Source organism: Dermacentor albipictus, chromosome 5 (genome assembly GCF_038994185.2).
Source record: "Dermacentor albipictus isolate Rhodes 1998 colony chromosome 5, USDA_Dalb.pri_finalv2, whole genome shotgun sequence".
Taxonomy (NCBI): Eukaryota; Metazoa; Arthropoda; class Arachnida; order Ixodida; family Ixodidae; genus Dermacentor; species Dermacentor albipictus.
The window spans coordinates 21012476-21039245 of NC_091825.1; the positions used below are offsets into that span (position 1 = coordinate 21012476).

Sequence of the window (26770 nt, forward strand, 5' to 3'; positions counted from 1 at the left end):
CATGCAGCACACAACAGCAGATTTGCTGTAACGCTTGTTGACTACCATTCTAAATGGCCAGAGGTATATTTTTGCAGCTAAGTGTCCACGAGCACCGTGAAAGACTTTTTAACAAGTGTTTTTGCCCGTGAAAGCTACCCAGAAGAGATAGTTTGTGACAATGGACCTCAGTTCACTACCCCCAAGCCAATGGGCTAATCGAACGTTTCAATCGCACATTGAAAAACTTCCTTCAAGTATCACTCCTCGAAAGACGACCACTCTGGCAAGCTGTCACAGAATACCTTGCCATTTACCGCTGTTAACCCGCCGTGGTTGCTCAGTGGCTTTGGCGTTGGGCTGGTGAGCACGAGGTCGCAGGATCGAATCCCGGCCACAGCGGCCGCATTTCGATGGGGGCGAAATGCGAAAACGGCCATGTACTTAGATTTAGGTGCACGTTAAAGAACCCCAGGTGGTCGAAATTTCCGGAGCCCTCCACTACGGCGTGCCTTATAATCAGAAAGTGGTTTTGGCACGTAAAACCCCATTTTTTTTTTAATTTATCGCTGTACTCCGCATGCCACCACTGGTGTCGCCCCAGCAGTCCTGCTGCATGGTAAATGCCCCGAACCGGGCTGGATGTCGTGGGTTTTTCAGCACTAGCATTTGTGGAAGACCCAGCCCAGGAGTTGGCGCAACTTCGTCAAAGGGTTCGGTGTCAACAGCAGAGCAGCAAGCATTACACGGACAGAAGGAGAGCCCCCAAGAAGACTAAGATAGCCGTAGGCGACTTTGCCCGTATAAAAAAACTGTCTGTTCGTTTCAAGGGAGACTGCGCCTTTTCTTTGCCAACTGAGGTGATCAAGAGGAGGGGACCAGCCTCTTTCCGACTTGGAGATGGCCGTACGTGGAATGCCTCCAAGCTTTCCAGGGAACCAGGCCAGCCTGCCACGCCGCAGCTGCGGTCTCTTGAGGCGCCGCAGCTGCTGTCTCCCGATGTGCTGCAGCCTGCCGTGCTACTGCCTCCTCAGGGTGTCTACCAAGTTGACATTTCCAATTTCCCTGAGTTTTCCAGGTTTTCCCTGAGTGCCTTTGCCCATTTCCCTGAGTGCCTTTGCCCATTTCCCTGAGGGATGCAGAACTATGTTTTATGTCAAGAGGGGCTGAAACCATATCCCCTGATGATGTCACTCTCGAGTAAGCACATGAAAAAAATTAAAAAGCGACTTAATCCAATTTGAATACTAAGGAGTAGTGTTTATGTTATTCAAAAAGATAATAGAAGGCAGGGGTTAGTAAAATTCACAGCAAATAAAGTGTCCTCGAAAAAAATTGCGAATAAGTCGGACATTCACAAATACGAATAAAAAGGAGACGCACATAGAAGCAAATATATTAGAATATGAGCTATTTCTATCAACTGATAACAAGCTCGGTTGTATGAGGCCCGAACTCTGTCACAATTGAGATTCTCTCTCAACCGCTCGTAAGTCAACCTCAACTGTCCTGACATACTCTCAGCCCGCGCATGACGCCTGAGTGTTGTGTTTCACTGCTTTAGAAAGTTTATTTTGGTTTCGATGCGGGGCACCTGCATCTCGGCATCAGCCAAAGCTCTGTTTTTTGAGCTCATCATCATCATCAGCCTAGTTACGCCCACTGCAGGGCAAAGACCTCTCCCATACTTCTCCAACTACCCCGGTCATGTACTTGTGGCCATGTTGTCCCTGCAAACGTCTTAATGTCATCCGCCCACCTAACTTTCTGCTGCCCCCTGCTACGCTTCCCTTCCCTTGGAATCCAGTCCGTAACCCTTAATGACCATCGATTATCTTCCCTCCTCATTACATGCCCGGCCCATGCCCATTTTTAGAGCGCAGCTCTTTGGCGTCCGTTCCTGGGTTTCGCGTCGGCGTCGGCGTTGTCGTCGGCGTTGTCGTCGGCCTCGTAACCAGCTCGCCGACGAATCTGCTCCGCCGCCGCCGCGCATGCGCGCTGTCGGCTCTCCGGGCGAGGGAGGATGATGGAAGGGAGGAGGAGAGACTGTGGAGGAGGGCTGGCTACACAAATGGCTCTTTGGCGTCCGTTCCTGGGTTTCGCGTCGTCGTCGGCATTGTCGTCGGCCTCGTAACCAGCTCCGCCCCCCTTTCATCCCCCCAGCGCTAGCAGCGACCGACTGATACCGCTTTCGTGAGTCCGCTACCGCACTCACGAAAGACGTCGTGCACTTCCTGCAACTCGCATTAACCGTCCATCGATCCACACCGATGTTAGTAGTGGGGGACTTTAATGTTGACATAAAGACAAACAGCAATTTCCTAACACTTATGCGGGAGAACATCCCGTTCCTCTCGCTCGTAACGCGTCCCACGGCTGTGACAACCTCGCGAGGCACTTGTATAGATCTCGTCTTTGAGAATCAAGCATTGGTGTACCAAGTCGAACATATATCAGTCTATTTCTCCGACCACAAAGCTTCCTTCATGACTGTCAAGAACTGTTAGTGGAGTCTTTGTTAAAGGAATACGTGTGAAAAATAAAAAAAATTCTGTTATAGCGCATACATGTGTTGCTCGATTTCTTTGCCTCAATCTATCGAAAAGGTGAAACAGCTTATTTGCTGCGCTCAAATTTCGCATTAGGAAGTAACGTAATCGTCGGTAATTTTTTTTTTCTTGATTTCAACTAAGATGTCATTTACCCGCGTTTGTTCCCTCACCCAATCTGCTCTTTTCTTATCCCTTAATGTTACACCTATAATACTTCTTTCCATAGCTCGTTGCGTCGTCCTCAATTTCAGCACAACCCTTTTCGTAAGCCTCCAGGTTTCTGCCCCGTAGGCGAGTACTGGTAAGACACAGCTGTTATACACTTTCCTCTTGAGGGATAGTGGCAACCTGCTGTTCATGATTTGAGAATGCCTGCCAAATGCACCCCAGCCCATTCTTATTCTTCTGGTTATTTCAGTCTCATGATCCGGATCCGTGGTCACTACCTGCCCTAAGTAGATGTATTCCCTTACCACTTCCAGTGCCTCGCTACCTATCGTCAACTGCAGTTGTCTTCCGAGACTGTTAAACATTACTTTAGTTTTCTGTAGATTAATTTTTAGACCCACCCTTCTGCTTTGCCTCTCAGGTCAGTGAGCATGCATTGCAATTGGTCTCCTGAGTTACTAAGCAAGGCAATATCATCAGCGAATCGCAAGTTGCTAAGGTATTCTCCTTCAACTTTTATCCCCAATTCTTCCCACTCCAGGTCTCTGAATACCTCCTGTAAACATGCTGTGAATAGCATTGGAGAGATCGTATCTCCCTGTCTGACGCCTTTCTTTATTGGGATTTTGTTGCTTTCTTTGTGGAGGATTACGGTGGCTGTGGAACCGCTATAGATATCTTCCAGTATCTTTACATATGGCTCATCTACACCCTGATTCCGTAGTGCCTTCATGACTGCTGAGGTTTCGACTGAATCAAATGCTTTTTCGTAATCAATGAAGGCTATAGATAAGGGTTGGTTATATTCCGCTTATGGATTTGGATTAGGATCCATAATCCATAAGAAAAGGGACGCCAAAGACTTGAAAAATTATAGACCGATCAGCTTACTGTCCGTTGCCTACAAACTATTCACTAAGGTAATCGCAAATAGAATCAGGAACACCTTAGACTTCTGTCAAGCAAAGGACCAGGCAGGATTCCGTAAAGGCTACTCAACAATAGATCATATTCACACTATCAATCAGGTGATAGAGAAATGTGCGGAATATAACCAACCCTTATATAGAGCTTTCATTGATTACGAGAAAGCGTTTGATTCTGTCGAAACCTCAGCAGTCATGGAGGCATTACAGAATCAGGGTGTAGACGAGCCGTATGTAAAAATACTGAAAGATATCTATAGCGGCTCCACAGCCACCGTAGTCCTCCATAAAGAAAGCAACAAAATCCCAATAAAGAAGGGCGTCAGACAGGGAGATACGATCTCTCCAATGCTATTCACAGCGTGTTTACAGGAGGTATTCAGAGACCTGGATTGGGAAGAATTGGGGATAAAAGTTAATGGAGAATACCTTAGTAACTTGCGATTCGCTGATGATATTGCCTTGCTTAGTAACTCAGGGGACCAACTGCAATGCATGCTCACTGACCTGGAGAGGCAAAGCAGAAGAGTGGGTTTAAAAATTAATCTGCAGAAAACTAAAGTAATGTTTAACAGTCTCGGAAGAGAACAGCAATTTACAATAGGCAGCGAGGCACTGGAAGTAGTAAGGGAATACATCTACTTAGGGCAGGTAGTGACGGCAGATCCGGATCATGAGACAGAAATAATCAGAAGAATAAGAATGGGCTGAGGTGCGTTTGGCAGGCATTCTCAGATCATGAACAGCAGGTTGCCATTATCCCTCAAGAGGAAAGTGTATAATAGCTGCGTCTTACCAGTACTCACCTACGGGGCAGAAACCTGGAGGCTTACGAAAAGGGTTCTACTCAAATTGAGGACGACGCAACGAGCTATGGAAAGGAGAATGATAGGTGTAACGTTAAGGGATAAGAAAAGAGCAGAGTGGGTGAGGGAACAAACGCGAGATAATGACATCTTAGTTGAAATCAAGAAAAAGAAATGGGCATGGGCAGGACATGTAATGAGGAGGGAGGATAACCGATGGTCATTAAGGGTTACGGACTGGATCCCAAGGGAAGGGAAGCGTAGCAGGGTGCGGCAGAAAGTTAGGTGGGCGGATGAGATTAAGAAGTTTGCAGGGACAGCATGGCCACAATTAGTACATGACCGGGGTTGTTGGAGAAGTATGGGAGAGGCCTTTGACCTGCAGTGGGCGTAACCAGGCTGATGATCATGATATTCCGCACATTTCTCTATCACCTGATTGATAATGTGAATATGGTCTATTGTTGAGTAGCCTTTACGGAATCCTGCCTGGTCCTTTGGTTGACAGAAGTCTAAGGTATTCCTGATTCTATTTGCGATTACCTCAGTAAATAGTAATTTGAACTCAAGCTCCTTCAAAACGGCGGCAGCATGCTTCCTTTCCCGTTTATTCCTCAATGCGTACATCATTTCTGTTCTTGTCCTCCTTCTGCCACTCGTTCGCCCCAGTGATCATATGAAGCATCTTGGTCAGTTGCACAATCCACGGCCGATTTTTAGAACTCCCTAGGGGTTGCGAAAACGTTCGAAAAATCGGCCAGTTGGAAAAAAATAAATGCGTGTCATTTACTGCCCTTAGGGGCTCAAACCGCCACAGGTACGTTCGAAAGCACTTTGAAGAACTGTCGGTACACATATTAGGCATATCGGCGCTCGTACTGTGACAGGAAATACCGTGTGCACACGTGTATAATTAAGGAATACATACTGTTTTCCGTGGCAATAGCCCCTTACCACGCTTGTTATGCTTCACTGCAATACTTTTGCGTATGCTTCACCATGTAACATTTCTGTACAGAGGCGAAGCTGACTTTCGGGACCCGGCATTATGCAACGCACCGTGTTTTCTAAGTTTCTAAGCCAATCGCGAGGACCACAAAAGCGGAGTCCGTGCCATTGCTGACAGCAGCTAATTCTTTCAATAAAAAACTCGGCACCCAACGGTAAGAAGCTTCATAGCGAACGTCGAAGCAGCTAGGCCTAGCGTTGCCGCAGTGGTGGCAACGGCTGCCAGCGGACCTGCGTGCGAGAGTGCCGCTTCGAGGTGGCGAAGTAATCAAAACGGCAGCGGTGGTGCCTTTGATAATTGCCGTTTCGGACCTGCGGTTACGGCAAAACGTCCGGAATATCGGACGGCGAAGGGTTCTTGCATCCGAAATTTCACACGCTCTGATACGTTGACTCTATGGGGTACGTGGCGGTGCCGCGAAGCCGTCCAAATTATCAGGAATCCGGAAAATCGGTCGTTGACTGCACACTGGCAACTCATCCAGCCGACGACAGGGCGTCAAAGACGATTCAGTGCGATTCCTGTCTGTTGCTCGAGCCAGCATTACCGCGACTTTCGACCCTTCCAATAAAATTGCCGCTAATTTTCCCTGATGGAGGCCCAAATACCCTGAGTTTTCCCTGACTTTTTCCAGACTACTCAAAATCCCTGAGAATTCCCGGTTTTCCCGGTTGGTAGACACCCTGACTCCTTCTCCCAGGATGCAGGCCTGTCGCGATCGTCGCCAGTACAACGTCCAAAGTGGCCGGCCACCGGCCTGGCTCCAAGACTATCAGACCAACTAGTTGGCTGTCTGACATTGTGTACATAGTTTGTAAATATGTGTAAATAAGTACAGTGTGCATGCCTTGGAGTTTTTTCTGGCTTATACTTACTAACAACTAATCACTAAAGGTAAGGGAGGGAGTATGTTATATTCAGTTTTGTTATTAACTTCAGTTCTTTATTCCCCAAGGGGTGCTTCTGTTCATTATATATATTGGTTGTATATGTTAAATAAACGGCTTTTACATCGGGCCGGCTGGAGTCTGACTGCCACCTTCGGTCAACACCACACGGAGTCGGTGCCATTGATGATAGCGGCGAATTATTTCAATGAGAAACACGGCACAGAACGGCAAGAAGCTTAATAGCGAACACAGAAGCAGCTAGGCCTAGCGTTGCTGCGATGGTGGCTACGGCTGCCAGCGGATCTGCGTGCAAGAGCGTTCGAGGAGCGACGAGGTTATCAAAATGGTGGCGGTGGTTTTATTAATGCCATTTTGGACCTACCATGACGGCAAGAAGTCCGGAAAATCGGATGGCGAAGGGTTCTTGCATCCGAAATTTCAGACGTTATTATACATTGGCTCTACAGGGTATGTGGTGGTGCCACGAAGCCGTCCAAATTATAGGGAGTCCGAAAAGTCTGTCGTTGACTAAACACTGGCAACTCCTCCTACTCGAGCCAGCTTTACCGCGACTTTCTTTCCCTTTCACTAAAATTACAGCTAATTTTCCCTGATAGGAGCACAAATTCCCCGAGTTTTCCCTGAGAATTCCCAGTTTTCCCGGTTGGTAGACACCCTGATATCTATACTTACTGCTAAATGGCATTAGCTAATTTTGCTCTGTCATGACATTTTGATAATGATGATGCGCAAGGTCCTGCTCTTCAAGGCCAATGTCAAACCAAGTGGTGATGTCCAAACTTCATAAATATACTTGCTAAATGTAGAAAAAACATAAAGTGCAGCACTTACCAAAATGGTACTGAAATTTAATGACCTTTGGGCTTCTACGTGGGAACCAAAGCAACATTAAGCTTCACTGCATTTTTTCTAGATGTGCTTTCCTGGCCAGACGAGTTGCCGTCAAAACTTGGCATTTCATTTGCTAAATGTAATGTTTCATGTGCAAAAAGCAAGCAGTAAAGTTTATACTGCTTGAAAAATTATGTGTCAACTTTTCAATGACTCTCTCCTGTCTGGTGTCACCGAAACTAGGATGGGCAGCACCAGAAACTTACGGGGTTGAAGAAGATGCATCCGGCTTGCTCGACGGTAAAGGCATCGCAGGAGTCGAAGCAGACGACAGCATCTGGCAATGGGTGCAGCCAGAGGGCAAAGTCCCACTCCCAGTAGACGGGCGTCACCACAAGTGAGACAGGGCTCAGGTGGGCATTGGCCGCCAGGCTCCGCGTGTACTGCACACAGAGCAGCCCTCGGCATCCGACACAGTGGTTGAACAGTGTCGTGGATCGTACGCTATCTTCTTATCACAGACCAATCAAGTTGTGCACACTGCTCTGAAGAATGTGCTTGCCTTTGTGCCTCTACACACACGCAAGGCTACACGCAAGACCTATGAACAAGCCTACAATACAAGCATTAAAATAGAGGCTGGTACACAAAATACATGCAGGTAAACAAATATATTAGATCAATGTCTAGAAAGCCCTACGAAAATTTTGAGTGAAAACAAAGGGTATTCAAATGTAAGGAAACAACTACAGGCAACTCGTAATGCATAACATCAAAGCCAGCAGAAAAATTATGTACTACAGTCTAACAAACCCAAGTACAATGAAATATGCACTGTACCAAACAGGAAATATTTATTTACGATTATTTATGGGAACTAAATCTCTTGTAAGGAACTCAACAATGGATTTAATGCACTCCAAGTGAATACAATTAAATCTCGATATAACGAAGTCCATAAAATCTGCACTTTGTACTAAAATTTTGTTATATTGAACTTTCAGCTTTTATGCACATAAGTACAGTTGCGGACCCATTTTTCTTACCCAGAACAGGCTGTAAAGATTTCTGTATTATTGGGAAGTCGGAAAAAACTAATGTCAAGGACAAAAAAAAAGAAAAAGAGATTCAGTGATCAAAAGCATAGTTCATGCCTTGTTGACTCCACCACCACGGCTGACAGTGTCCCCTGCAGTGGGGCGACCCTATTAGCAGACCGATTTCCACACAGTAAGACCATAGTAGCATCAAAATCTGTTTGATACCGCAAAGAAAGCTTCACTTTGAAATTGCATCACATCAAGATGATGGGTGACAACCTCTTGTTCACGGCCACCATGTTTGTTGCGTATTTGTGACATTGCACACGCATGTAATTTCTAAGAAATTAAGTAGCGTCGCATTTGAAATTTTGGTAGCCGTTATTCATTATTTCTAGTATATTGGTTCAATAAGTAAAAAGTCGCAGTTCCACCTGAAAGGCAAAACATGGGTAACGATAGCGAAGTACAGACAGCTAATGAAGGTTCAGTTTTATTGTCCATATAAATTGTAGTTAATATTTGCTTACTAATTAAATTAACAAGCATGGTGGCACATGTACACTGTCAAACAAGAATGGATCTAATTCGATGACCACGAACACTTGCTATTACAATGCTGGCATGATGAAGAGCACAAGCAGCACCATGCGCAGCGACAGCCAGGTGAGGGGAGAGCAAAGGTATGCCCGCCAGCCCGCATGCTCACACTCGAACATGCTCCCGCACGTTCACTCACTCCCCCTTTTACGCGTGGGAAGACATTAGGCCACCATTCTTCTCGCCTTACCCTCACAAATTTTCCCTTATCACCCTTGGTCTTTGTTTTATGCAAAACATGACAGCAAGAGGGTATTGCGTTTGGTACTAGTGCCACTATTCAAGTTTATCAGATGCTGCTCTGTGTCGATGGCCATGCTCTGTGATGCATAGTCCAATTTGAGAATTGCATTCGCAAGCAAATGCAGCCATCTGCACCTGTGGCAGTTTCCGTTTATTGGCTTGGTATTCCTTCGCAGCAGCAGTGAAATATTGTTATATGGAGACTGTATATAAATGCACTTCGTTAGTTGGTGTTCAAAATACACGATGTTCTAGAGACAAAAGGTTATAAAAAATTAAATACTTCGTTATATCGAGGATTTTGTTGTTTTGATGTTGAATATATCAAGGTCTAACTGTATCTACAACCTGCGCGATAAAACCCACAGTGGATTTTTTACAATTTCGCACACTTAACTTTTACACAAACTTTTTAGTAGGCTTTGATATTGCACATTAACTGAGAGAGAGCTATACATCTTACTGGGTTGCTGCATTATACTCATGCCCTATGGGCACAGAAAACATTGCAGTTTCGCCCAAAAGGTGAAGCATCCATTGCGATATCAATTAATGAACAGCTAGCTATACGAAGTAAGGATAGTAGTTTAGTTGGCCGTATAAACTTGTAAGCATAGGCATAGTACTAACTAAATGAGCAAGCATGGTGTCACGTACGCACAAGCAAACATGAACACATCTCGCTCGATGACTGTGTAAACTCGCTGTCAAAATGTTGGAGTGAGGAAACCTGGCAGCAGCAGCAAGCAAATTGACATTTGTGCTGCGTCTCACATCAACGTGAGCTATGCCGCAAAAACACAGTGCGCGGCAGACTCTGCTCCCATCACAGATGGCTTTCAAGACACAGCGGTCCAGAGTAGAACACACCCCAACTTCCCTACCTTCCTTAGGGACCAAGGTGAGGTCCACTACAACAATGGACAAGTTGGTGAGTGAAAGACCTGAGGACCGTCCAAACCATGACCAGGAGCAGAAGAAGCTCTGTTATTCTTCTACTCTCGCAGCACGAGGCATGGCACGCCATGTACGGAAGGCTGCTGAGGAAGATGACGATGGCTGCTAGAGGGCTCCCCCCCCCCCCCCCCCTCTTTTAGTAGAAGAGCAGCGGTGCAGTGGTACCTAAGGAACAGCCTTTGATGCCTGGCGATCGGGTAGATCTGTTGTTTCAGCGGTTGTAAATTTGTTCAAAGCGAATAATGGTGGTGAGGTCAGTAGGTACGCCCTGTCTATTGCCACAATTTCTTCACGTCCATTGAGATCGACGGTAACAGGTTTTTTTTTTGGTCCACTTGAGTATGTTGAAAGGGCTGTCATCGGGAGGCGTACGAGATGGTCAGATGCTTTCACGCCAGACGAAAATGTGGCTCACTGTAGGCATGTCTTTGCTGATAAAACGTCAGTAGAGAGTGCAACTCTACTAGGGCAAGGATGCAAGCATGCAAACAGGAAGCGAAGCTGCTGAACATAGTTGTCTGAATTGGGCATGGCAACAATAGCTTGTTCGAAAAATTCACTGGGCAACTGCAACATTGTGCCATAGAGCAGCTCCACAGCTGTGCAGCCGAGCTCTTCTTTGAAAAAGGAGGACACACTTACTTATTCCGGCTCATGATTACGGCTCATGCAAGGCTAGTTTCCAAGGCCTCCACCATGTGGCATATTCATTTGAACTCTCCCCTTCCTTCTGGCTTTTTTCCTCCCGGTGGTTCGTCGACGAGTTGGGCGGACATACAGGTAGGTTTCCCCAACCACCATGACCTTCTCCCCTCTAACACCCTTCTCCACTGACGAGCTTCATTCTGGGAGCCAAAGAAAAGAGCCCTAACCACCATCGCTACTATCTGTGGAGGGGGAACTACTCGGTTAGCTGTACTGCGTTTTTTTCTCGCAAATGCTTTACCAGGGCCTTTTTCTTTGTATCTTTTAAAGCATGTCTTCCCAGGACTGTAATCTTGTAAGCCGAAGGCTTCTCCCTCCTTCAGATTGGTTGGATTCATGACCTTACTGCACATTTTGAATGGTGCTAAGCAAACGATGCTAGGCCATAAAGTTTCTACCAAAAGCTATGCTGCAAGTATGGGCTGGCTTCACTTTGGCAATAACAACATGCCACTACATTTTTTTTTAACTATGCCACAAGTAGTTACCTAGTTAATGTGGGATCCACAACTGCACCTTATCCATCATCACATATGTGTCAGTGACATTTTGTTCTTTGCAGATGAATCATGACGAACTTACCCAACTTCAATTCCCTTATCTGTAAATACATAATTAGTTAAGTCCCAAATGCCTTCACACTTTTACTATTAAAACACTTATAAGACATTATTTGTTAAGCAGCATTTGAAAGAACAGTTAAATCATTTTATTAGCCAGATTATTTGGAAAGTGCTTTATGTATTAGACAGTCTATTGTGCAACTATCTCTGCACTAGACAAATGCACTGCTGCACTGTATAGACCGTTTTTACCGTTTTTAACGCGACAGCGTTAAGGAGCTCGTGTCACAGAAAAGCCGGTGTCGTCGGCGTCCGCGGCGTTGGCCGTGAGCGATAAATCCCAGAAGACACTTCATAAATAAAAAACATCTTGCAAGATGGGCTGATGGGAATCGAACCAGGGTCTCCGGAGTGTGAGGCGGAGACGCTACCACTCAGCCACGAATTCGTTCCTTCAAAACGGGACAAAATCGCCTCTAGTGAATGCGGTGTTGCCTTAGAAACGTGCCGTAGAAAGTTATACTGCGGTGTATATCGGTAATTATGACCATGTAACTTACAGAAGTCGCAGTTTCACGAGTAGCGAAGTACGTTTCCGCTAAACTTCTGCGCACACGCAGAGCCATCTTGCGGCAAACACAGAAGACCCCCTCCTCGCAATGTACGGCGCTGCCCCAACACGTAGCGCGCCACTCGCTCCATGACCGCGTCCGCCTTCATGGCGCATCGGGGCCCGGTTATCTCTGCCGATCGCGACGTTTGGCTGGCGTAGCGCGTTTGAGTAGGCGGTGCGAAAGGGGTGCGATAACGCTATCGCGTTCCACTCTTGAAGGCGAAGCTTAAGCTTAAGCGTCCTCCAATTTTTTCTTAGGTGCCGCCATATTGTGAACGCAGTGGCGCCGCCTATGAGCAGCGCCATACTGGCTTGGGTGAAAGCAGTCTTTTGCATGGCAGGTATACGCTCGGCGGCAGGTTCTGACGTTTGTTTTCGCGGTCGTGCGGTCTGTTTAGTATGACGTGCGTCTTCTACGTGGCAAACGGTTCTGTGAGATGTGCTGAAGTGGTTTAAGGCGTCATGGCCGGATTTTCTGCTTGCGTTGAGGTGGACGGAACACGCAGCGCCATGTGTGCGCGCATATTTGAGCCTACAATCAGCCTCGGAGATCAATTTTGTATTTCTGAATGTTCCAATCATTAATGTGACCTTATTGCGGTATTATCCCCTAGTTCCAATCTGCGATTTAGGAGCGATGAAACATACGGGATAACCGTAACAGCGTGGGTAGCATTCTGCTACAATAGGAGCTGTGCTGTTATACTTTGACAAGCGTTCAAACTGTTCGCTGCAGGTAACATTGCGTGACTACTAGGTTCGATGGATGAAGTTTCCACTCATGAATAAAATAGTTTTGGCTAGTAATAGCAGCATACCTTACAGTCTGAATTAAGCTTGTCCAGCAAAGCAGCCGTTTATGAACTGCGCGACCGCCCTCAGCAGCGGTAGGCGCTGGATTGTAGATATCTTTGTTCGCTCTACCGCATGGTCCAAGCATAGGGCATCAGAGGTTATATATTTATAAACTTTGTGCGGCGTGACTATGTGAGGGCGTATTGCAGCGTTAGCCCGTTTTCTCTTGCTAGCGGATAACCGAATTTTTTTTTTCGGTTGTGTTCGTTCTGGTATCTACGATGCACTCACACGCATTACGGAAATTTTGTCCTCAGAAATAGGCATCGCATTCTTTCTATGCGATCCCTCATATATTATGGCTGTATGCAGGCCGAAAAGGCAATGCCGAAACGCGCAGCTTACATGTATCGTGCTGGTTCACCAACCGCAGTGATCGCTGTGTTGAGCAGTGCCATTGGCCTCATGCAGGAAGGCTAGCGTAGACATATGGTAATTTGAAGCCTACTAGACTTGAAATGCGCGAGAACGGTGCCAGTGCATCACAAATATTTGATAGCGCCTCCCGCTTAGATGTTTCATGGTTGCCTTAGGTTGGCCGTACACGGGCATGCGCTTTTATGATTTATGTTTTACTCCCTACACAAAGTGATCAGATAGTGAGCAGATTTACCATTTCATGCTGCTAATACAGAGACACCGGCTTTCTTTGTTGAATTAAAACCGATATAAGCAAAATAGTTCACAACACATACACACACCACGACTGATAATGTGCGTACACCGCGGCTGATAAAACGCGTCACATTTTTGCGCCCCCAAGAGATATTTCCGCCTACTGTAGTTGCCTATGCACCGAAAGGCTTCCCTGACGAATTTATATGAACGGACATGGCGTATATTTCACAAAGTACCATCTAAAACATCTCAAAATCGTTCCGCAGCACGCGACAGCAATACTTTCAAGCAGCGCCGCGCCAGATCGCCCAAGCCAGAGAGGAGGAAAGGCTCTCCGCATGCCCTATCCTCCTCGCCCGATGAAACGGTCTCTAAGGTAGAGCAGCTATAAGACTGAAGTCCTAAACACGATTTAAACTGTTGCCTGCTAAATTTGAAAAGTAATTTTCTACTCAATGGTGTCCATTTTAGTGGTCATCTTACGCAGCTTGTGATTACTCTCACACTACAATTAAGCCCAGATACTGCTGGATTCCAGCATTTGATTTTACAATCGGCACTCCGCAATCTCTAAAAATTGTAATGTGATTAGGCCCTGTGTCCTGCGGTTGAAATGATAAAATTTTATAATTATACACCTCTTATGGGCATCATTTATGTATGTGTACACCTTATGTTCACTTAGAAATTGCAGAAACGCAAATCGAAGTACCTTGCACAAGGAAAATAGAGAGAGGCAGAACATTTAGCGTGCATCTGTAAAGCAGCAATGTCCTTTCATGACAATATGTTCACCTTTGATGCCTTACGATGTAAGTATAATGGCAGGGTGTCGATCAGCCGAGAAAATCCAAAAGAACACAGCTTCTAAGGTACAGGGCAATAAAACGCTTGATACATAAACCGTTTTATTTTTCAACTTTCTGTACCTCGATAATGGCATCCGATTATGTGTCGATGCCATGTTTTCTGACTTTGTTCAAGTAGAGCTAAAAGGCCTGCAGATGACCATTTCGTAAATGAAACAGACAGATAATGAGTTAATGTAGGACTGAATGAATGCTCACGCTCATAAATTTAAGCACTGTGTCATCAGAGGACCTTTTTTTTTTCTTTCTTCTGTTTGAGGTGGCTGTGTTTTCCTCAATAATACAAATTTAAACAGCTCTCAATTCTACGTGACCACGAGCACCTTATATTCACCCTGCCGCATTGTGGAATGGAATTCCTAGAGGAATACAACAGAGGCGCTAAGTGGTTTTAAACAACTAATGTCATCATTTGATTATTTCGCTTTCCCAGCGTGGCAGCTCAGTGGCTGTTATGTTCTGCTGCTGAGTACGAGGTCACAGATTCTATTCCCAGGAGCCAATGAAGGCATGACAGAAAAAAGAAGAAAGCAGTTACTACGGTGTTTTCCTTAGTCCGGACATTAAACCTCAAAAATCAATCGACCATTCATTTATTTCAATTCGTTTATCATTTTGGATGGACAACACAGCCAAGCGGACGTTACTCTAATTAAGCTCCCAGTTCTGCACTGCTCAATATTCAGGTTAAAAAGCTACTCCTTACACGCTAGTCAAGCTACCTTCCGTGTTGAGGTTTCCTTCTATAGAAAAAATTGAATTGTGTGCCATCTTTCTTTATGGATTCTATGTTCTTTCCGTATTTATCCACGGTTTCAAATAGGGAGCTCAAAAATCAGGCCTGGCACGTAAAGGGCCGTCAAGGATAAACTAAGAATTAATTTTTTTTTAAAAGGCTATGCTGGATGCAGAAATGCTGCTTGGCCAGATGGTTGCGAGACTTTGCGAACACATATTCCGCGACCAATTACAGTAAATAAGTTAGTTAGTTAAATGGGGTTTAATGGCGCAAAAGCGGCTGAGGCTATGCTGCGCCAAAGATTACAGTAAACAAGTACATAATTACCAGTATTTTCTTCAATAACATGAATATTGTGACTGGTAAATGTTTATATTAGAAATTTCATAGTTCTCTTATCCGAAGACAACTTAGCTTTTGTATATATATGCACATACTTCAACTGCACTTCTGTCTGGAGATACATATTCGTACTCATATATCACAGTCAGTAAGCTATCACCTCGAATTCACAAGCGGGAGCTGATACAAGCCGTGCAGATCTTATCACAACTGTGCACCTGTTCAGGTGCACAGTTGTGATGAAAGAAAACTGCCAAAGTAGGGCGCTGCCACAGTTCAGATTCTTGAGAGGATTGAACAATGTTATTTTATTGCGAAGATATTGGTGCAAATGGGCGATTGGAATTTCATTTATAGAGAGATATTTGCCAAAATTGTACAAAATGCTTTGGAAGAAAAGAATGACACAGTGAACTGTTTTCAACAAAGGTACCTTTTTATGCATCTGTTATTCCTTGTTCCTCTCCGAACAGTTCGCTTGTCTAAAACTCCTCTACTGCTAAAAGTGCATATGATAATGAATAGTATATTTACATATATACCTCTTAAAACGTTATAGTCTTATTATTCACATTTTATTTGCTGCTGCTTGTAGGAATTATATTCCATATATATTTATTGATTTGCATCCCGATATTTATTTTACATATTGTACATGTTTTGTGCACTCTCGACTGTGTTCTTGCATTTTTATTCCTAATGAATGTATATTTAGTATATGATAATCTCTGTATTTGGTCGGCGCATTTCAAAAAGTGATCATTGCCTGTGTTTATGCAACATGTTTCTATTTCATAATAAATGTCTTGTGTCAGATTTTGTTTGTGCCTTTCTTACTATGGACCGCCGCTCCATCACCGAAAAACATATGATTTTTTCTCCAGAACATATTGCTTTGGCTTGCTGGTGCGCGCGATCCGCGAGTTGGTAGTATAGACTTTCAAGGACGGCACCTGAACATTTGTGACAGAAGAAGGCATGCACTGCTTCAAAAGGAAATTGCCACTGTTAAGTTAGTTGCTGTGACAATCTCAGTGCGTCAAGAGCCAGTGCCTACCAACCACTAAACTAAAGGAGGAGCTCGATAGTGCACTGCAACAGAGCCTTTATATACATTTACCTTGAGATCTGACATTGCTTTTATTGCTTCATTCATCTGATTATAGCGGTCAGCCTCCAAAGACCCACGTGCCATGAATAAATGCACATGCCGCAAATGCAGACCACAAGGGTTGTTTAACGTGTACCTAAAACTTGGTATAAGAGAAGTTTTGCATTCGACTCTCATTGGAATGCAGTTGCCTTGGCAGCAAAACCAAGCATGGATCTTGTGCAATGTTTACCGTTCCAGTAAAGAAATAAAGTAAGCAACAGTGGTAAAATTTGCTTAGCAAGACTGCTCAAGAGATGGCAGAGTCAAATTTCTGTCGCCTGACACAACATAACGTTGCCACGCTAACTGGTAAGCATAACCCTGCAGAAAGATTGGATGGCAATGAGGAGACACGAATGAGAGGGCAAGATTTAGATGGTGGCTCAACCACTCTGAGTCAGAAAATGTATTATGCAGTGCCAACTGTATACCGGATAACAATTAACTTACAGTCAATATTTTTTTTTAATGATGAAAATGAAACTTCTAGTGCCAGTGTAATATGGTATTCCTGCAAGCCAGTAGAGCAGCGCATGGTCAACCTGCAGTGCCATGGTCAAGAAAGCCTGGGAGAGCTTGTAAAGAAAACTTTGCTTTAAAAGTGAAACTGTTATAACTCGCTTAGTTGCGCCAAATGTAGGTTCCCATATACAATAAAGCTATTCCATATTTGATGGAATATATAAATACTGTCCGTACACAAACACAAGAACAACAAAGAAAAGATAAAAGAACCCCCCCTCCACAAGGATTGAGACGGAAATCTGCCCCTGGCCTAACATTCCCCACATTTTTATCCTTGAATACCAATCTCTTCTATTTGCTCTTGTAGAACGAACATAATGGTCAGCACAACAAAAAGAACGAAAGAAAAGTATGGACGCAAGTAAGTCTGAGCAGGGCAACAGCAGGTTTTTAAAACTTGTTCTTTCATTGCAAACTTTCACTGCTGAAGCATGGTTCATATTTTTTTATTTCGTCGCTTTCCTATTTTTTTTTATGGAATAAATTAATTGAGTGTTGGTTCTTCTCCTCCTATTGCCACCTGCAAGGCTTTTAGCACCCACGTCGTGCCTTCCTTTTGCATCTTTCCCACCCTTTGTTGTTGACACCTGTGTGGCTGCACGACCCTTGGATCAAAACAGGCTGCCCTCTCGAATGCGCTCCTCATCCCCCCTTTTCCAATCAGCCAGAGCCGCCCATATGGTTACCTCTGCTCGAGTCTTTCTGCTGGACTCCTGCCTCAAGCATTGCGAGAACCTTGTGGAGGATGGATATATGCACACAAAACGACGCTTGCAGTACGTGTGTACTCCAGTCCCACCACTTCTTTTCCCCACCTTTAACGCCACCCATTTTTCCCATTCAATGCTAACTTTATGTTTTCCTTACTCAAAGAATGCGCCTACTTGCTTGTATCGCCACTGTTGCAAATATATGGTCGTTCTGCATACTGACAGTACGTCACAGCAACTTTGAACATTCTTTTTTATTACTTTACCCTTTCCTTTGTATATTTTTCTGGCTCGTAAGATAAACAGTTAGAGTTAAATAAGCAATATGTGAGGTCCTGTTTGCATTAAAAAAAAAGAACAGGAATACAGGAAGCTCTCCCGGGATTTCTTGACCATGGCACTGCAGCTTGACCATGCGCTGCTCTACTGGTTTGCAGGAATACCATATTACACAGGCACCAGAAGTTTCTTCATTTCGCAGAAACTAGTGGCCTGCAAGGCTAACGCTCCTGTGAAATCGTAATTTCATGCGGAGTGTGCCATTTTCATTGCTTTATGGGCTTCATTAAAATGGCGTCAACTTTTTAGTCGACATTTTAGGCATCTGTGTTTCGCAATATGAGCAAATTTGGACTCTGTCTACTTTTGTTTCATTGTGCAGGATGTTAAGTGCAGTGCATGTACAGCATAGGCAACATCGTTTTTCTTTTTGTCAGATTGAAATATATCTTTATTTATGTAAATTCGCAGGGAACCCACTCATCGCTGCTAGAAAAGCATATACAAGGCTGCAAACACGAGGGCTGAGCCATTTAACGTGCGAAAATAGTATTCGAAAGTGAAATGCACTAAGAGAGTATAAATTCTTGTGTTCTCTTTTCTTTTTCAAATCCCTCCCACCAACGTTGCAAAAATTTGCAGCCTCCATGTAGGCCTAAAGTGTTTATCTAAAATCTATGGACATTTGAAAGCCAATATATAATTATTTGGGCTAGTTTTGCGACAAACTATGGCAGGATATTATACAACTTGCTTGAACAAATAGTGAATAAAATAATGAAAACCAGTAGCAAGCTGCACTATGTCTTATCACACAAATTAATTTGTATATCAATATTCAAGAATTTAACTGCCACCACTTTATTTCAATACTGTAAGGACTTCTTTAAAATTTATTTCCATTTCGGTAGTCTATTAAAATGACCACGCACAAGGTGGTGCAAAGCGGCACATCAATGACCACTGCTGAAAATCTACACATTTTTTGTGCAGCAACAAAATATTGTAAGCGACTGTGCCTTTAGGGAAGTGTTCTGCTCTTGAAAAATATAGCCAGCTGTACTGAAACTGCTTTGACTTATTCGTCTTGTGGATGCCACGCAAAGAATACTTTACACAAGTGAAGACAGCTAGTCTAGCGAAATTTTTTGGAGTGAGCCTGGCACCATCCAAGTAATTTTCAATCTCTTCAACGCCATTGTAATGCAAACATTTTTCTAGCTGTGTCATTTTAATCCGACTCGGTGATGTCTTGCCACTCTCAACCACTCAATGCACTTCTCCTTGTTGACAGGTGGGGCTGCTATCATTCAAATGTCGGGTCATCCGTCTCTCACCTCAGCATGACCACTTCGAGGAATCCGAGCTCTTAATAATCTGGGAACAATGCAGACCAAAGGTTTTTAGTTTTGTGAAGATGAAATAATTGAGGCAGAATTAATCTTAAGATTACTATGGAAGTTAATGCGCTTAGCTGTTGAGCAACGTAGCGACAACGTAGTGACACACTATAATGCCCAAGGCACCTTTATTTGGACTCTGTAGTGGTCCTTTCGAGCATTCCAGTGCTTCGGCTATATGTGACATACACTGTATCCGTAATCGGTCCACTGTGCCATGACCCTTGCTCGATAATGTGATTCCAACGAATGCCATGACGGCAGGACGACTGCATGCCGACATCACATGCAGTGTTGACGATGGAATCACAAAGGAATGGTGTTGATGGAACGATGGAGGCAGTATCACGACAACAACACGATGACAATCTCATGGCGATTTTTAAGTGACGACGATAATATAACAAAGACAGCGTGATAATGATGGCATCAGCACAATGGCATGACGATGAGTGTATCATGACAATAGTATGACGACGGTAGTAGGACAAGAATCAGATGATGAAGCTCGAATGACGACAACGGAACAACCACGATCACATCACGGCAGCAGTATGACAACAAATGTGTGTTGACCATGCTATGACAACAGTAGCATAATTAAGATTATGTGACGATAGCACAATTACAATGTAATTAAGAAAGATAAATAATGTTGATCGAACAATGAATATGGTATGATGATGACTGCATGACAAGAATTGGATGACATTTCTGAAATGATGGAAAAGGTACAACAGCATGATGACGATGACATGATGACAATGGGATGACGACAGCAGCACGATGACTGTATGATGAAAATGGCGGGATGACAACGGTATAACTTGAATCTGATGACAAAGCTGGAAATAATGATGGAAAGATCGAGATGGTGTCACGACAATATTTTGACAACAAATAGATGACTATGACTATATGTTGATGATGCAGTGACGACAATGGCATGACAATGGCAGTGTAATCATTATTAAATGACAGCATGTCCTCGATGGAACTGTGATGGCAGTATGACGACAGTACTAGTGTTAGGAGAATGATGTAACTACAATGGGATGACGATGACTGTATGACAACAATGGTATGACCATGATGGCATCATGACCCTGACGACATATGTAGTGGCTGAAGTTAGTAGACAACTTGAGTCACATGGCGGAAGAAGAAGAAGAAGACAGACAGATAGATAGAAAAGAAAGTGTCTGAAGTATGCAAATGATGCTAATCGCATGAAAAATGGTACCAGTTACTGAAGAATGCTGCTAATGTACTTTAATCCGTGCAGCCTATCGCTTCTGTGTCTTGGCCTGTCTGCCTCAACTTTACCATAAACCGATAGCCATCAATTACCTAAAATTTGCATATCGCTACCACTTTTATAGTCTTCAGTTTTGTGGAGTTGCAAATGCATGCCTGGGCCTAATTCAGGTCCGACCCGAGCTCGAAGCTCCTAGGCTCGAGCCCGGGTCTGAGTCAACGACTGCTTATCTGGCCTGAACCGGGCACGCGGGCCGGGACCGGGCTTTCGGGCCAGCCGGGGCCTGTCCAGGGCTCTAAGTCGCATCTCTCGCAAAGTGATCGTTACATCATCATACAGGTGAATTATGTGCCCAGGCAAATATTGTTTGTTACAAGAAAAAAAATAAAATAAAGAAAGAAAAGGTAACTTCGTAAAGTACTAGGTCACCACTATATTTTATTGGCTAGTAAGCTTTTATACAATGCACTGCATTGTGGCCCCATATATCCTGTTCAGGACTCAGTATAGTGCGTGGTGCACATTGTTTTCTAAAGTATATACACAAAGCCATCCTCGCCTTTTCTCTTTATGTTCTGATTTGCCTCCAATAGGGCCTCATTTATTTTCTTTAGCTCACTCCGCCCTTCATTTCTCAAACTTGTGTTGTTACTTTTTATCCTACATTTATGCGACTGTTATGTGAAAAGGAGTAGCCACCACCACTGTAAGGTGAATAAATCTTTTTTGTTGTTATTCTCATCAATATAACACAGTAAATTTAAAACAGTTTGCTACTATTCTTCAGTAAAGTAAATTATGAAATACAAGAACGAGTATGAATATGCACACCCCATGGTTCCTAGTTGTATATTTTGTAATTTATTAACATGACAAAAAATTCAAGGGACCCCTAGTTAACCCTACGTAGATGCATGCGAAAGCATTGTGACCACTGTGCACTGCTTAGACATTATGCCACAATGCAAGGTCGTGGTTTGACTCCCAACAAAGGTTGTAGGTTCAAATGCCTTAAAATTAACTCTACATCAATTAACTGTGCCTCAATTACCACCAAGGTTGTGGGTTCAACTTTCACCAAAGGTTGAGGGTTTGATGACTTTGGTCACGACAACGCCGACAACTACGCTGAATCTTCCGCCTCAAGAGACGTATAATGCTTTCGCATTAATAACATAATACCTGTGCCATGATAACACAATGGGCTCTATTTTACTCACAACTAACCTTAAATATATTTTGCAGGCCTGTAATAGCAACTGGAATGGAAGTGCTCATGAAACACACATACCCTATTTCAATTTTCCTGACTCATTCAGAGAGGGAGCTACGAGTGCTTGCTGGAGTCACACCCTGAAGAAAAATGGCACCTGAACTTTTATTTTTGTCAAACGAATGAAACATTCTTTACACCATCTTGGACTTAAAACATTTAAGTTATTTAGATATTTCAGTTATTTTAGATATTTAAGAACACAGTGCTCCAGTAGTGCCTCAAATGTAAAAAAAATAGAAATTTTTTTTTTCAGAGAGCACTCATAGGTGCCGTGCTTTATCTGCAGTTCATTGCTTACTATGAGCTATTACGACCACGTGGATGTAACTCTGGCAGAAAAAAGCTTTATACGTGTTTTACTTGTAAAAGAAAGCAATTAGAAAACCACGAAGGAACCAGAGTAATTATTCTTTTCTTTCCCACTTCCACAGAGTGACGCAGACCACCGCTGCAAACTTGTGGGATGGCACAACGTATATATGAGCCGCAGCGGTGACGTAGAGGTAGAGCATCCGCCTCGTGTGCAAGAGGACCGTGGTTCAAATCCCGGTGCTGCACAATTTTCCACCGGATAAAAAAAAGAAATCCGCGTGTTGATAAAATTGCATAAACAGGCCTGGAGTGTGGCCTGATCCCGTTGACCAGAACCAGTAACGCACTCCCTCACCAGAGCAGGATTGACCACTCTGGTGCAGTACTTGGCCTCAACCTCCTATATGAACACAACAACCAAACCCCGGCCCTCAGTCCCCAGCAGCTGCGAAGCAACTGACCACGGCGGCGGTCAGACCTGCGACGCAGCAGAGGGTGCTAAGGATCTCTGGGTCCAGACAGGCCGCCATTGGAATTTGGACCTGGCAGCATTTAATGCTAGAACGTTATCTAGAGAGGCAAGTCTAGAAGTGCTACTGGAGGAATTAGCGGGCAGTAAATGGGATATGATAAGGCTAAGCGAGGTTAGAAGGACAAAAGAAGCATATACAGTGCTAAAAAGCGGGCACGTCCTGTGCTACCGGGGCTTAGCGGAGAGACGAGAACTAGGAGTCGGATTCCTGAATAATAAGGATATAACTGGTAACATACAGGAATTCTATAGCATTAACGAGAGGGAGGTAGGTCTTGTCGTGAAACTTAATAATAGGTACAAAATGAAGGTCGTACAGGTCTATGCCCCTACATCCAGTCATGATGACCAGGAAGTCGAAAGCTTCTATGAAGACGTGGAATCGGTGATGGGTAAAGTCAAAACAAAATACACTGTACTGATGGGAGACTTCAATGCCAAAGTAAGCAAGAAGCAGGCTGGAGACAGGCAGTGGGGAATATGGCATGGGTTCTAGGAATAGCAGGGGAGAGTTATTAGTAGACTTTGCAGAACAGAATAATATGCGGATAATAAATACCTTCTTCCGCAAGCGATATAGCCGAAAGTGGACGTGGAGGAGCCCGAATGGCGAGACTAGAAATGAAATAGGCCTCATACTCTGCGCTAACCCTGGCATCATACAAGATGTGGACGTGCTCAGCAAGGTGTGCTGCAGTGACCATAGGATGGCAAGAACTCGAATTAGCCTGGACTTGAAGAGGGAACACAGGAAATTGGCACATAAGAAGCCGATCAATGAGTTAGAAGTAAGAGGGAAAATAGAGGAATTCCAGATCAAACTACAGAACAGGTATTCGGCTTTAACTCAGGAAGAGGACCTTAGTGTTGAAGCAATGAATGACAATCTTATGGGCATCATTAAAGAATGTGCAATAGAAGTCAGATGGTAACATTGTTAGACAGGATACCAGTAAGCTATCACAGGAGACGAAATATCTGATTAAGAAACGCCGATGTATGAAAGCCTCTAACCCTACAGCTAGAATAGAACTGGCAGAACTTTCCAAGTTAATCAAGAAGCATAAGACAGCTGACATAAGGAAGTATAATATGGATAGAATTGAACATGCTCTCATTGAAGAAGAAACTAGGAATAGGCAAGAATCAGATGTATGCATTAAGAGACAAAGCCGGCAATATCATTACTAATATGGCTAAGATAGCTCAAGTGGCTGAGGAGTTCTATAGAGATTTATACAGTACCAGTGGCACCTACGATAATAATGGAAGAGGGAATAGTCTAGAGGAATTTGACAACCCGCGAGTAATGACGGAAGAAGTAAAGAAAGCCTTGGGAGCTATGCAAAGGGGGAAGGCAGCTGGGGAGGATCAGGTAACAGCAGATTTGTTGAAGGATGGTGGGCAGATTGTTTTAGAAAAACTGGCCACTCTGTATATGCAATGCCTCATGACCTTGAGCGTACCGGAATTTTGGAAGAACGCTAACATAATCTTAATCCATAAGAAAGGGGACACCAAAGACTTGGAAAATTATAGACCGATCAGCTTTGTCCGTTGTCTACAAAGTATTTACTAAAGTACAGTCGCCGACCAATTTTCCGGACTCCGAAAATTCGGACATGCCCGATTATTCGGTGAGCTTCGCGGCTATGGTGGCTAGAAGGGAGAGGTGACGTCAACGGCGGATGGAAGCCGCTGCTCCATTTCAAGCCGGGCTGAAATGGAGCAGCGGCAGCGATACGCCAATATCTGAAAATTGGCGTATCGTAAAAAAGAACAGAAGCACGAAGTTTATAATGTCACTGATCTGCACGGAAAAGAGATTTCACATTTTTCCAAACTGCATCCATTAGAGCAACTAAAGGGGGCAAATTTGATAGATGAAATGGTTATGTAAAATAGTTAGAGGGGCCCTGTAACACTTCTTTAACGAATCATACAATGACATCATTACCAAATTACATTGCCTCATGAATCTCCTGCCGCACAATTATTTCTAATCCTTATCCGACCGATCAACAGCTTTCTTTCTCCTTTCATTTCAAGCCACCCAAGGGAGACGGAAGGGCACACGAAGGAGCAATGCCCCACTAGCCCTGCCCAAAAATTGGACATCTTGGTGTCGAGACAGCTCATGCTGGCCCGCATCGTGGCCACCATATCTACGCTATGCTTATAATCTTGGAGGCCATGCACAGTGGACTCAGCAATGCACAACTGTCATGATGTCGTGATGTGATGTCGTCCATGCGTCCACCAACTGGGACGCCCCCGATCCGCACGGGTTCGTGAACGAGGGAGAGCTCGAGGCACCCTCTGTTAGAGAGACGCTCCGCAGCGTGGTGGTGATGAACGATGACTGACCACCGAGCAGCTGTGCTCGTCGGTGTTTATTGCGGTGCGATGACCAATGTTGCCTACTGAGCCTGGCAGGCCACCGAGCCTGGTGCTCGAGGGGGCGTCACATGCTTGTTACAGCCCCTTACACCCAGTTTGTCGACAACAAACGTCCAAGTTCAAAGTACGAGGCTCTGCCTCTGCCCTAGCCAGGTCGACGGTGCCTGCTACCCAGGCGAGTCACCGTCTGGTGGCCTCCGCGGTCGAGTACTCCGCCTCGTCACCATGTGGGCCAGGTGTGGCAACGCCAGGTGCTGCCCGAGCTAGCCTCGCTCCGTCTGGAGGGTCCGCAGTGGTCAGCCTTGTGAGTGGCGTTGAACCTGACACCGGCCCACTGGCACCCGCACCACTGGCAACACTTGTCGCCTCTGAGATGAGCGGCGCTCCACTGGAAGCGACTGGTGTTGCCGCTAGTCCTCCTGCGGGCTTAACTCTGAAGTGGTAGTCGAGGGTGCTGGCCAGGTTCCGAGGCAAAGCCTAACATGGTCGGCGTGTCTGTGCCACGTGGCCCCGTCTGGCATGCAGATGAGCAGCTGAAGCGCTAGCAGGAGACGCTAGTGCCTGCTGAGGTGCTAGCATGAGGTGCTAGCAGGAGACATCACCTGTCCGGCGGGCCAGGAGGGAAGTTCCTGGCGAAAACTGGAGCTCCCGACTCCGGCAAAGGCCCGGGACGGCACCCTCGGTCAGCAGCCAGTTTCTGCTTCAGCTGCTCAGGAGCACTGTGGATCGGAGGTCCGGATGCAAGATGTCCAAGGGTGTCTTGACCATCCGACCCAGCAGGAGCTTACAGGGGGCACGGCCAGTAACATCGTGGGGCGTGGTCTGGTACTAGAACAATATCCGGGCAATCTGCGTCCGGAAATCCCTAGCCTGGATCTTCTTGAGCTTGTCCTTGATGGTTTTCACCACCTGCTCGGCTGCACCGTTTGAAGCAGGGTGATATGGCGAAACCATCATCCGGCGGATTCCGTTCTTCGTCAGCCAGGCCAAGTCCTCTGTGCTGGCGAAAGCAGGACCATTGTCGGACACAATGACGTCTGGCAGCCCCTGGGCAGCAAAGACCTGCCATAGTGCTGCAATGGTCGCGCCTGCTGATGGAGTAGTGACAAGTAGAACCTCCACCCACTTTGAAAAGGCGTCTACCACCACCATGAAGTAATGGCCCCACCAGGAAGTAATGGCCCTTGAAGGGCACTGCAAAATCCACATGTAGGCGGAACCAGGGTCTCTGTGGGAACGGCCAGGGGGTGAATTCCACATGATGTGAGGCCCGCTGATGCTTCTGGCAGATTTGACAGCTCCGCACCATGTGAGCGATGTCCTGGTCCAGGCCAGGCCACCAAACATGGGACCAGGCCACCATCTTAGTATTTTCCACTCCAGGATGACCCGCGTGCAGCAACTGCAGGACCCTGGACCAGAGACTTGGTGGGATCACCACCCTGGAACTCCACAATAGGCAGCCCTGCTGCAAGCTCAGCTTGGGTACCTTGTGGCTATAGGCCTGCTGAACCAGTTCCTCCCCACAGGACACCGCCTTGACCACCTGAGACAGGACTGGGTCCTGGCCGGTCGCTTGCGATACTGCAGATCTGGAAT

The 26770-nt window shown here is 45.1% G+C and overlaps 1 protein-coding gene across 1 annotated transcript in view; it reads right to left on the reverse strand.

The window, feature by feature from the left end:
- Positions 1–26770, reverse strand: part of PolE2 (DNA polymerase epsilon subunit 2) — a 118840-nt gene that overhangs the window by 20470 nt on the left and 71600 nt on the right. The window contains exon 10 of the mRNA XM_065427199.2: positions 7449–7625. Within this exon, the coding sequence (XP_065283271.1) occupies positions 7449–7625 (177 nt within the window). The remainder of the gene's footprint in view (positions 1–7448; positions 7626–26770) is intronic.